This window comes from Cuculus canorus, chromosome 2, assembly GCF_017976375.1.
Source record: "Cuculus canorus isolate bCucCan1 chromosome 2, bCucCan1.pri, whole genome shotgun sequence".
NCBI lineage: Eukaryota > Metazoa > Chordata > Aves > Cuculiformes > Cuculidae > Cuculus > Cuculus canorus.
Window position 1 is genome coordinate 49,974,974 of NC_071402.1, and position 13,505 is coordinate 49,988,478.

General features: G+C 43.2%; 1 protein-coding gene across 1 annotated transcript in view; it reads right to left on the reverse strand.

Annotated features, from left to right (window-relative positions):
• Positions 1 to 983: 983 nt before the first annotated feature.
• CABLES1 (Cdk5 and Abl enzyme substrate 1) overlaps positions 984 to 13,505 on the reverse strand; it is a 73,518-nt gene continuing 60,996 nt past the window's right edge. Inside the window, exons 8-10 of the mRNA XM_054057103.1 lie at positions 6,957 to 7,063; positions 5,840 to 6,047; positions 984 to 4,288 (exon numbers count right to left, since the gene is read on the reverse strand). Of these exons, the coding sequence (XP_053913078.1) occupies positions 4,148 to 4,288; positions 5,840 to 6,047; positions 6,957 to 7,063 (456 nt within the window). The 3' untranslated portion in view covers positions 984 to 4,147. The remainder of the gene's footprint in view (positions 4,289 to 5,839; positions 6,048 to 6,956; positions 7,064 to 13,505) is intronic.

Consider the following 13,505-nt stretch of genomic DNA (forward strand, 5'->3'; position numbering starts at 1 on the left):
CCATGCTCATTTCCTCCCTCCACAAAGGTGAGACTTGAGACAGAATTGAGTCTCAGCTAGTGATGCTGGCATTGCTGCTGCGACTGCTCAGCTGCTCACCTTCCTAAACTAATTTACCTTTTTTTTTTTAAGTTTAATTTGGGGCCTTGTGCCAAAATCCTTTAGCAGTGTGGGAAGATGTTATTGTCTCCTAACAAACTACTTCTCACTGCTTCCAGGAAGACTTATGCTGTGGGCTCTGTATTTTAGGAGCCGGAGCAATTGGCTCAAGTTACATCATTTAAAGAGATTACACACTATCCGAAAGAAACCACTGCCTGTCAGTGAGTAGTTTTGGTAAATTATTAGTAAAACATTTATCTGCATGTTTGTATGTTCTGAGTTCTGTGTAAATCCCGCTAATGGTTGTGTTGCCACAAATATGATTCACAGCTGAGGGTCTCTAGAGAATCAAGACGGAGATGGATGGAGGTAGGGAACCAAACCTTTCACATAACTTCATTAATGTGGAATGAAAATGCATGGATGAATGGGTGTTGTTTGGTGAGACCACCTAGCGAGTGTTGGATAATTGGGTGTGTGCACCCATGAATGTCCAAAACTGAACTTTCAGCCTCCCAGGTGGAAGCATCTGCTTGGGAGCTACAACCAGTACGGAGGGCAGTTCTAAGTTTTACTACCACCTGGACTAAAACAAAGTGGCATATCTCAAATTCTCCAAGTGGTTGCGAGACATAAACAAAGCCGAGGAGCTTAGTTTTGCCTCATCCTTCTGCACATCAGCGGTTTGGACTGGGAGAACCAGGGCCTGGCAGCTCCAGAGGGAGGAGCTGGTGCCAAAAAGAAGGGCTTAAAAAATACAACAAACCCAAACAAATGGTCTGGGAATAAGAAGATTAAGATCTTGGCTGGAGGAAAGATCCTGGAAGTCAGGGCTGTGCAGGGAGACAAGTGCCAGGAGACTGTGAGGACCCTCTGGCAATCCCACCATTGCCTTATTAATAAGCAGCTCTGTGTCCCAGAGGAAGACAAAAGCAAAACCATTTGACACATACAGATGAGAGGAAGGAATAATTTTACATACTGTCACTGGTGGAAAAAGAGTCTGGACTTCTCAATTTTTTTTTAAACTTTTATTTATTTTTTTAGAAAAGGAATAAACTCTGCATGGTAGAGTGTACGGTATAGAATTTCAAAACAGAACAAGTGATATGGAATGGATTATTCTCCCAAACTATTTAAAGTTGAACCTAAAATCATTTGTAAATCAACAATCATTACCATGTAAGATAAAGGAAAACAATCAACATGTTTGTTGTTTGGTACAGATTTCCTCTACCACTTCAGCCTGAATTTCCCCAGGGTTGGGGAGAAAAGGGGGGGCAAATCCTGCCCATTGTCCTAACCATAATTGTACTGACCAAGCTTTGTGCTCTGAGATCTAGCATCATATGGCTTTAAATACGTTCTAAGTGAACAGTGCAACATCATCACCATCTTAAGTGTTTATTCCACATTCAAACTGTAACTGAGTATCACTCTAAAATCCTTTCCCGCCCCCAAAACAAGAAGAACAACAACAATAAAAAGCAGAAAGTCTCCAGCAATCAGATTTCATCCCAGAAATCTGTGTAAACTGTAGGTCAGGGTTGGGTAGCAGCACAGAAGACAGAAGGTGTGGCAGCGTGATTCAATAGCATCTCTAAAGACTACCGTAACTCTGTCATTCTTTAGTCTGCAGCTTGCAATCACAATTTGCTTTTTCCCTGCAATACTACAAAGCAACATAAAAAACCCATATCAGACTCAAAAGCAAAAGGCAAAAGTCTTTACAGAAAGGTAAAGCTTCTGCTTAGCCTTGAGTGGTCACAATTAGAAACAGAACTCTATGATCAGAAGCAAATCTTGAACGTATATACACTATTTTGGTGGGAAGGGTTTCAGCCAAGGATGGAGGCCCTCCTACCAGACACGCAGACTGTTTCGGCTTCTAGGTAAACACTACATTGCCTTTTTGGGTTGAATAAACTGTGGGGTTTAGGCCCACAGCTGTGGGTGTTAGGCCCACTCCAAGCTCTGGACTCCTCTGTTCCTTGGCTGTGTGGGAGCTAGGAGGAGGAGGAGAAGGGAACAGGAGCGATGGTGAGGGCCCCTCTCCCCTCACTCCACAGCCGGCTGAGTGATGCATGGGTTGCAGTGGTGTGGGGCGTTGCACCAGAGAGGTAAGCGCACAGTTCTTTTTACCCCCTCCTCCCCAATCCTGTTGGAATGTATCTAATCAGTAATTAGATAAGCATTAATAATAATAATTGTAAGCTATCATAGTCACCTTCCCCCTTAAAATGGAGGGAGAGCAACAGCATCAAACAAATTCCCATTTGTCCTGACATGCGTAACCTTTCCAGATCCTACAGAGCAATCATACGCAGGCGTTTTTCATACTAGAATTTAAAGTAGTCAAAGCTGGTAAAGAAACTGGATGTTTCCTGGCCTAACTGAAGGAAATAATAAAACTAATTAAGTTAAGAGCAAAAGAAAGTAAGCATTAGTGTGTTTACATCCTCTGCTATGTCCCACTTCTCTATGTTCTGCTCACAAGCCCCTTCTATACTCTGAGCAAGCACTCCCAAATTTAGAGAGGTAAGGCTGCAGCTAAAATCTCAGACTTGATATTTTGGTTTTTTTTATAAATACCATAACTGTAAGTATTTGACTTAGCTGGATCGCGTGGGGCATGTCAAGGGCACGGCTTGTTAAGTGAATCAGCACAGGAGAAGATTGGACAGGGGTGTAATCTCACAGGATAACAACAACTTAATGATGTCTGTAAGCATGGTGCCAGCTTAGTGTGTACGTAGTATCAGGGAGCTTGGATGAAAACCTCCAGGCTTCTGGGTGTCCAGTCAGAACCAGGGAAGCTGCAAGAAGTTTTAACGGTAAAACTCCAGTACTGAAATGTCTAAAGGAACTGGACCTTTAACTTCAATGGGCACTGATTTTAGGTTTTGCACAGTCAATTCTAGTTAAAACCAAAAAACTTTGATGGCTGATGCCCCTGCTGCTGGAGCCTTAAGACACCTGTTATACTGCTGAGCCCTACTCTTGTTTTGCTTTTTTTTTTTAATAAAACACTGTTTTAAGATACAGCACAATAAATGTGCTTATTATGCACTCTAACATAGAGCACAGAAATACAACACTACAGAGTGCAAGTCTAACCATCTCCACAGTGGGAAAAGTGCGAAGGTTAAAAATATGCATGTGGCTTAACACAAGATATTTTTAAAAAACATGACATGGAAATCTCATACTAATGCTTTCGTCTTTATCACAAACATGACTGAAAACTCAAGGTCAGTTGCTGATCCTTCTCTTGTAGTAGTAGTGTAATCCTTTCAAAAGTACAATGTTGGAAAGATCAGAGAATACAAAAACCCTAGTGTCCAAAAATGATCCCATTTACCACTTTTCCAGTAGTTATGTTTTTCAAGAAGTAAACATGTAAGGTCACCTTGATCTTTGCCATTGGTAACTGATACACTTGGAAACAGCTAAGCCAACCACCTGGACTGAGATCAGCTTGGTGTCGCACACGCACACACACACAGATACACACACAAACAACCCACAGGAAAAAGTGCACTTTCAATTGCTGATACAAAAATAGATTGGCACATTCTTTTTGACACAGTGAAGATATCCTCTTTAAAAGCTTTTTCACGTTAAGAAGTCCTCTTGGAAGTTGCAGCAGGTCTGTAGAAAAAGCACTACGAGAATGCACTCACGTGGGCTTCCAGGGTTTGTGTGACTGAGAGAGGGGTGGTCAAGGTGGCTGCCCCTCAAATTTCTGCTAACTTTTATAGCTGTAGTCCCTACAGGTAGGGTCAGTCACCACCCAGTTTCAGCACGTTAACCATTTACCAACAGCTCAGTCTTCACCTGCTTTGAGAAAGTAACGATACATAAATTTGGCAAAGCTGAGTCTTACATCAATGCAGTGTTTCATGTGTGTTGCCAGAAAAACTGTTTTGGGGAAAGAGAGAGAGTGAAGTGTTAGGAGTCTGATTTTGTATTTCCAGTAGTAACTGCAGCTCAAGAGAGCCAAGCAGGAACAGTCAGGAGCCCCTTCCCCGCAGGGCAGCCAGTGCTAGGAGTTTTGCACCAAGCGTCTGTAGTGTGGCATCACTTCATGCTCGGGAAGGTGGAGAGCAAACTCCAAGGCCACCAGCACTGGGAACTCAAAGGCAATCAGCTCTCGCCTGTTCAGCCGGAACTTCTCTTCCAGTTTCTGCAATGACAGTCATGGGGAAAAAAAATAAAAAGTCTTTGTGAATGGGGATTTGCCTTTCTAGTGCTTTCTTACAGATGACATTTCAACAACATGCGTGCTGCTGCCATTAAACCTCTGCCCCGTTAAACTTGTGTGGTTCTAAGTTTAGAAATGAGAGCAGAATGAACTGAATGTGCCAATTCCTTACTGCGAAGGTGAAGTTGCAAAGCTCAGCCAGCCATGCCATTTCCAACATGTCGTTTCCCTCATCCCATCTCCAGCAGATACATCTTTTAACAATCATAGTGATTACCGCTGTAGGAAGAGGAAACTCCTGGCTTCATGTAAACATCTAAATCACTTGTGCAATAGAAGACGTGTCTCATAACTGCCCACAAACTTCCTGCACTGTTTGAAACCACTAATTTTCCTTCAGTAATAGACTGCGTTACAACACTCCACTGGGGAAATTATTTCTGCTACTATTAGGTACATCTGATCTTAATACCTCAGAGGCAGAAAATGTCATCTGTAACAACCATAAGAACAGTGAGTGATAAAAGCTACTATCCTCAAGGGGAATGAAACGGGTTTCGTAGTTGCCTTTCTGCTCTAACATACTAAATCTCCCACGTACTCTGACATTTTTACTGGATTTGGATGCTACAAGTAGACAACCAGCTATTCAGGGGTATTTCCTCCATCTCATCTTCTGATGTCCCTGGCTTGCTACTTCTCTCCCACTGGGTCTACTGAAAAGCTCAATGCATCTTAAGGATGGACAGTTTCAGGAGAGCAAGTAAGGGCAGATCTTTCAACTCCCAGTGGGTTGACTTTTTTTTCTGGTTATTTGGAGGGCTTTCTAAATAACTGACTGTCAAACCAGCTCTGTGACTGCAGCAGAAGGGCATGAGTCCACTCCACTTGTGCCCCACAACCAAGCTCCCGTGTTTCTTGAACTGAGTTGACTGCAGCCAAATATGCAGCCACCCACCTAACTTTCTGTAGTGTTAAATCAGATTGGGATCTCGGTGCTTGCAAACGAATTATGGAATAACATTCCCCTCTGTTATGGAGTGGCTGTAAGAATAAACACCTTACTCCACAAAAAAACACTTTGGGTAAAGTGTTCCAATGGCAACACTTCATGTTTCCTTGCCCAAAATCTTAACTTGATGAAAGAAATACAAACTTGGTAGTCCCTCTGCAATTAGTATCTGCATCTACCTCTCAAGGAGAAGTCCTTATTGACACTCTTGAAAACATTAAAGCGAAATTAATTTCCTGAGGGTGAACTTTTGACTTGTATTGACAGAATGATGGTCAGACACCTCTCAGACCTCACAGTATCTGACACCAAGGTCTTCAATCACATCAAACGAGTTTCCTACGCCTCTGCCATGACACTGATCACTAGTACTTCTACATAAATGTATAACAAAGAAAACCTTATTCAGCTGGCTGTACAGCTGCAAATCCAGGAGACTGTGACCACTGACAAGCAGGCTTACATAGACCATGTACTGATGCTTCATGCAGAAGGAACATGAGAAACCTATGAATACGTACATCTATAAGATGCTTGACTTCATGTTTTCTGAGGTCACTGCCAATTTTGGCTGCTAAAAGAACACAGGCTCCAGCACAAAGCTTTCTATTCTGCTTGTTCAGCTTCCCCTTGAGAGCGAGCTTCTCAAAGTAGACAAAGGCCATGGCCACTGTGGGCTCTTCAAAACCACATTCTTCTTGAGCAAGCTTGCGCATTTCTCTCTTCAAGCTGAGTAAAGAGATCAGAAAAGTATGCTGTGAACTGCATTTTAAAGTAATTCTCATTTCACCCTAGAGTCACACTTTCAGAGATGTATGCTTAGTCAAATGGAGGGGAAAAGGAAAACGTAATTTACTGCGCAGATATCTTCATGCTCTGTTTTGGGGACACATTTCACAGTAGGTTTTGACCTCACTCTTCCCCCTCACTGCCCCCAACTGATACTTGTGTCAAACTATAAAAGCAACTGAAAAGCTTTGACATTTTTAGCAACAATATATCATCAGAGGTCTTAAGCTGCATACAATTTATTTAGTAACAACAGCTTGATTGCTTGTGCTCTATATGCAGCTTTGCTGCTGGTTATGGTTGGTCAAATCCACACAGACAGTCCTTACACGTACCACAGAGCAAAACGACTCAGGATCCTTCCGGCCACTTCAGTCAAATTAAATTATTATTGCTCCAGTGAAGCAATATGTCTAACCTGCTACACTGGAAACAGTGATGAAATGCTACAACTTTGCTGTGAAGCTGACTGCTTGTTTTGCTTCTGGCCATGCTCTCTGCACAAAGCCCGTTTCTCTTTCCTCAGTCTCTTTTTAAGCTAAGTGCCATAAGCTCCCAGACTTTTTTTTGTTATTTTTCTTGATATTTTAGTATAGTGCATACCCAGCTTGCATCCTGAATCCATTAGGTGCCCTGTTTGACACCTGACCAGTGCATGTTTGTACATTCCTCTATCTTGTTTACTCAGCCCATTAATCAAAGCAATCATCTGACTTACTCGGCACCTCTGCTGGTCACTGCTCCTCGAAGATCAATCAGTGCTGTGCTTCCTCTCATTAACAACAGCAATTGCACTGAAATGTGAGTCAGCTGCGTCATGTCTCAGCCCTACCGAGCTTTGCAACATACCTTCTTATTTTACTGAGGGTTAACTTGATGTGAGGAAACTTCTCCTTAAATGTCTCATTCATGTCCTTCTTGAGATCTGATGGCTTCACGTAGTCTATGACTGTAGTCTGTAACACAAGGTCAAGAGAATTACTCTCTTAAGTTTGTAACAAACAAGACCGCTCAGTTCCCAAAAGCAAGGAATACTAGATAAGTGACAGTCAGTTCCAATGCCTGCAGTATAGGGGAACACTAAGGCAATAATTTGTTTGTGACTGCTCCATCACAACAAGTGACCTGAAATCTGAAACGACTCTTCAGCATAAACCCTGAACATGTACCTTACCAGGATCCTCCAACTATCACAGAATCATAGAATCACAGAATCATAGAACAGTTTGGGTTGGAACAGACCTTAAAGATCATCTGGTTCCAACCCCCCTGCCATGGGCAGGGACATGTCTCACTAGACTAGGCTGCCCAAGGCCCCATCCAACCTGGCCTTGAACACCTCCACGGATGGGGTATCTACAGCTTCCCTGGACAACTTGTGCCAGTACCTCACCACTCTCATGGTGAAAAATTTCTTCCTTATGTCTAGTCTAAATCTGCCCCTCTCCAGTTTATACCCATTGTCCCAGACATATCACTACAAGCTTTTGTAAACGGTCTCTCCCCAACTTTCGTGTAGCCCCTTCAGGTACTGGAAGGTCACTATAAGTTCTCCTCGGAGCCTTCTCTTCTCCAGGCTGAACAAGCACAACTCTCTCAGCATGTCCTCATCTAGGAGGTGCTCCAGCCCTCCAATCATCCTTGTGGCCCTCCTCTGGACCCATTCCAACAGCTCCATATCATTATGTTGAGGATTCCAGAACTGGACACAATACTCCAGATGACGTTTCACAAGAGAGGAATAGAGGGGCAGAATCACCTCCAATTGAGGTTAGTTTGAGTTTGAGCTAAATGTGGGCAGACAAAACCTGGCTGAGAAGTCTTGTTAAATGAAAATAAATCATCATAATAACTGATTTGATGAACGGATTTTGTGTGTATATCTCCACGCGGTTCCGAGACATACTGTCAGTTTATCTCAAATTGATTCTTCAATTCAGTCCTATTGTGTAAAGCTGCCAGTAGTAACAAATCATCAAAAAGGAGAAAATCACATTAACCCTTTTCAATCAATCCTACTGCCCTGCCTACACGTGGATGAGCTTAAGCATAGGTTCGGGCAGACACTGCAGTGTCACTGAAGTTAAAAATTCATATGCTGTCTTGACATTGAGGCAGGAATGCACTGCTATACCTGAAAAGAGGAAGAGAGGAGAAGACAATGAGGATAAGCCTTGCTCTACCCAGGGTTAGAGGGAAAGGCTTCAATTAAATGTGTGGGTCTGTCTGGTTTTAATCTTGCTGAGGTTGGAAGGACAGATGCACACACTCATGTGGCTGTGGCTTTTGATCACAGACAGTTTCTGATGTGCTTCATCCCACCTGGAGGGTTCAGCCTTCCTAAGCAGAAGCATGAAAATCTCACCAATCACTCCTCTCCTTTCTTTCCCTGAGACATTGCTGCCGGCCTGCCTACTCCCTGCGTTTGTTGCCAGAGGATCATCAGCAAGTTGGGTGCTTCTGACACTCAGATACACTGTGAGTTTTACAAGTTATTAAGAGGGTTCCTTTTACTACTGCTATGAGATGACTACAGAAACAAGCCACATAACATAATATAGATCATAAAACCTTTATCTGCTACTCAAAGTACAGAGCCATCGGTCCATGCTGCTCTTACTTACAGAGTCAAGAGGCACTGAGCACATAAAGGTTACCAGCAATTAATCCAAAGATGATTTTAGTTAATACCAGCATTTTCTGGTTGTCTTGGGCAATCCTAGAAAGAGTGAGCTCTGTGTTACTGTGCAAAGCTACAGGACACCTATTTCATGCTTCACTGCAAACTTAACTGCCCGTTGTTTGCTCTCTATTACCATAGAGCTCCTTAGTTTTATCTTAATTATCTCTCTCGAAGTGATCAGGACTTTTTCTGGAGACTTGGCTTTGGCTCTCTCCTGGCAATCCTTTTGCCTTGCGCAGAGGAGGATGCAATCATGCACAAGCCTTGCGTGCATGACAGAAAATGCTTTGCATCAGAAAGGGCACAGCAGTGGAGGGAGGGCTCGACCATCCTCCAGACTCAGCTGAAATTATGCCAATCAGTAAATTTCAGTTGCTTCCACCCATAACAAGTAAGTGCCGGCGTGATCCCAGCTCTGGGACTGACTGCACAGAGAGGGAGTGAGCCCTGGGCTTCACCACGCTGCAGCAGCAGCAGCCCCCTGGGGTGCACCTTTCCTACTTTTCCTTTCCCCGTAGCCACTCTACAGGCACCATTTGTTTTACCTGAGACTCCTCCAGCCCACAGGACATTTGCCAGAATTCAGCTGCATTATCTTTAGAAGGATAAAGGCTCCTTTTAAAATTTTTATTTAAAGCAAAGCACTCAGAGGCTTGAGAATAAGCAGACGGCTTAAAACTGGAAATGGTAAAGAAGTACGGCTATTTTTAAACAGAGATTTGTCAATTTTGTCCTGTTGATAAGGATCTCCTCCCCAGCTCTGAGTACTGCTGCTTCCTGCAAGACAACAGTCTCTATGATATAAATCACAAAAATGAAATCCAGATGAAAGCTGGTGTGTGCTGGTTTCAATTCATGTAACAGGATAAACGGCAGCATATTTGAGCACGCTGGCTCTAAGTCAGCTGTCTCATCCTGTCAGTGCCATGCGGGATCCAGAGATCAGATAACTGCTCTTATTCTCAAAAAAAGGCATTGCGCAACTTTTCTTTTTTCCCTTGGTTTTTTTCATAGTTGCTGCAGAAACCCAACTTTGCCATCCCAACACCGGGATGCTGTTTGCCCAGCTGGTGCTTACAGAAATGTGTGCGTGTCTACCAGAGGCAGGCAGCAAAACCAAATAGAGTATCTGTTGACAGGTAATTTAAAAGCAATGCTGAATTGGTGACTGTTGAATGACTGAATCAGTTACTCTTTCTAACTGTTTCTGACCAGGCACCTGAGCACCCTTCTTGTTGTCATGTCACAGCTGGGGCACAGCACCCATGAAGCTACACAGAATTCCCAATCTCTGACCTGGCTGTTGCCCAGGGGCACCTCCTGCCCCCCATGAACTGTTTGGCACCTGCCCATGAGCGACAGAGCGGAGGAAATGTCAGCCCAATGACCCATAAGGACCAGATGGGATCTGATGTGAGAGGGCTCTGACCTAATGTCACCCTTCACTGCCTGCTCTCTGCTCAGCGTTTATGCTTCTCCTGTCTGTTTGAGGACATTTCACTGTGACTGAGCTGCCTGCAAGTCCCAGCTGAAGCTGCCATGTTGAGGAGAATCATAGAATCATCAGTGTTGGAAAAGACCTCTAAGATCATCAAATCCAACCGTCAGCCCATCACCTACTAAACCAGGTCACGAAGTGCCACATCTTCATGTCTTTTGAATGCCTTCAGAGAAGACAACTTCACCACTTCCCTGGGCAGCCTGTTCCAATGCTTCACCACTCCTATGGTTAAGAACGTTTTCCTAATATCCAATCTAAAACTCCCCTGTTGCAACTTGAGGCCGTTTCCTCTCATCATATCACTTGTGACTTGGGAGAAGAGACCAGCATCAGTCTCGCTACAACCTTCTTTCAGGCAGTTGTAGAGAGTGATAAAGTCTCCCCTCAGCTTCCTCTTTTCCAGGCTTAACAACCTCAGTTCCCTCAGTCACTCCTCGTAAGACTTGTTCTCCAGACACTTCAGCAGCCTCATTGTCCTTCTCTGGACACACTCCAGCAGCTCAATCGTTCCTGTAGTGAGAGGTCCAAAACTGAACATAGCATTTGAGGTGCGGTCTCATCAGCGCTGAGTACAGGGGCACAATCACTTCCCTGCTCCTGCTGGTCACACCATTTTTCTAGCCATATATGCTTTCTTATACATAATGTTATTCCCTACCAGGCAGGCACTCTGCACTCTCAGAGATGTTAAGACACACGAGCAGGGCACTGGGAACTACCAAACTGTCTCTCTTAGACTCTAATCTCGAATATTTGTAACTTCTGTCATCCGGAAATGTCTGTCTTGTTTCTCACAGCTTATTCGCACAGAACACATTTCACTTCAGTATTCAGCAGTACTCCTTCTGAGCTCTGTTCACATTCTCTGTATACAAATCTGTACATGTGTATTTTAGTTGGGTGATGGAAATTGCACAAGACAAATGAAAGCCTTGATAGCTGACAGACGCCTGGACAAAATGATAAATGCTTTGGCCAAAGTCTGTACTCTGCACGCTTTTTGCATGGCTGGCAGTTTTAAACTTGGAGGTTAGCTTGTGTGTTATTCACAAGCATTTTCAAGCAGCTGCTTTCTCATAGGAAAGCTGTATATATAGTTTCATAAATATGGGAGGAGGGAGGATGCCTCAAATGGTTGGAAAGACTGGCAAGAAGAAATATTGTTGAAAATAAACCCTACTTTGGCATGCTACCAGTAAAAGATGATCCAGCCTTGGATGCCTCTATCTCCCCCTTAAGAAGGATAAAATCAGAATAAAATAGGTGAACAATAGGCTCTCTTCGAGCTGTCGTTACTGTGTACCCTCTAATAAATCTGCTTCACGAGGAGCAGACAGAAGACTGTTACCTTTAACAGACTTTGGGTAGCTCAATAGTGAGTTCTCATCCACATAACATGAGAAGACGCCAATGACTCTGCACTGCCTGTCTACCTTAAGGTACACCGTAGGTGACCAGCTATGCAGCTATAAACTGTCAGTAACCTAATGCATATGCTTACGGCTGAAGATGCATATGTACGGAAAATCCTGCCACAGAGGAGGCTTAAAACAGTGAAAGAAAATGTGAAACATTGCTTCTTTATAATAAAAGAAAAACCAAAACCACCCAAAAAAACCAGAAAAGACTAAGAGATGTTTCCATTGTTACAAAGTTACTAACATTCAAAGATTTTACACTGAAAGATTCAGAATTTCACAAAGCAAATAAGCTCAAAACTGCCTCTTTGAATTAAAGTACACAGAAGGATGCCCATTTATTTTATAGGGTTACCAAACTGAAATAACTCTCAATTAATACAGCGTGTTATTCTTATAAAATATGTGTTTATTGGCGTCTCAGCCAGATACAGCATCAAATGCATATAGCACAGGGTTAAATATGACTATATATCACCGTTGTTATCCTCTGGTCCTGAGGTTTTTTGGGTACAAGGTCAGCAGTTGATAAAAAAGCAATCTGGAGATGCTTAATTTACAACTACGGAAGCAGCTCGAAGAATAGGGTGGTGGCACCGAAGGACGCTGGCTGTAGCAGAGGAGTCCTGACCTTGATGCTCCTTGTAGAAGACAGAACAGGGTAGCGAGAGACCAAATGCGCTATATGATTGTGCAGGGCTTTTGTTAGACTAAACGGTCAGGGCAGCAAGCAGTTCTAATTTTAAGATCACATCGGAGGATTAATACTTAATAACGCAGCCGGCTGTGCTTGACACTAGTCCTGGCAAACGCAAGCAGACAGTCAGCCCGCTGTAAGAGCACTGCAGGCTTTTGTGACAGGCTTTTTTGTTAGTGGTGTAGAGATGTCTATTTTGATAGAACTAAACCAAGGCAGTGAAATTGTAGTTAAGTATCCAAACCAACTTCCAAGTGTATCCCTTGGGCACAGATAGATGGATATTGCAGAGGTGTTATTACAGAAGGGTCACTCAAAAGTCAAGATGCTACTGATACGGGCTTTTCTTTTGCTGCAAGTTTTGGCAGTGCACAGCAGCCGGCTGAAGACACTCCCGTGTTTCTGTGTTACCAACAAAAGCAGGACTGCAGGGGTGAGCTGCAGGGTGAGTTTTCTCATTCTGCATGGACAGAGTTTGTTTCTGCTGGCAAGAATGCAGGGAGGCATTTGATTGAATTTGGATATACTCTGGTCAATGTGAGACTCGAGCACAGAAAACTACTTCTCTGTCTGGTAGATAAAATTCCCATTCCAGAGAGATTTAAAAATCTGCAAGAATTCCTGTTTTAGCAGTATCAGCCAGGAAGACATCTGTTAACTGTGACATGAAGTTTTCCTCCTCCCTCTGCCCCTGAGCATGAAATTCTTTTACCTCTTACTGTTTATATTGTGCTAGAGATTGCAGACTCTCCTACAAATCCAGCATAAAGCAAAATAATTTCTCTGGAGTAGACCAGAATTCAAATATGACTAACAGAATTAATAGAAGGTACAGAGTTTGTGTTGGGGAAATACTGAACTTGCTTTTTCAGAATTATCCTCTGGCAGGCTGTTTGCAACAGGAAAGCATATACCCTTTCAAGCTAGGAACTTCACTATAAAAAAAAACCAAACCGAAAGCACTTCTCCTTCCCCACAGCTGTCTTCAAGGAGGAAGCTCAGCTACTCCTTGAAAGTAGCTCAGGACTTGCAGTTAAAACTCCTCAGCAAGTCAGGACTTATTCAGCCCAGTAAAGTTACAAGATTATAAAGTTAATGT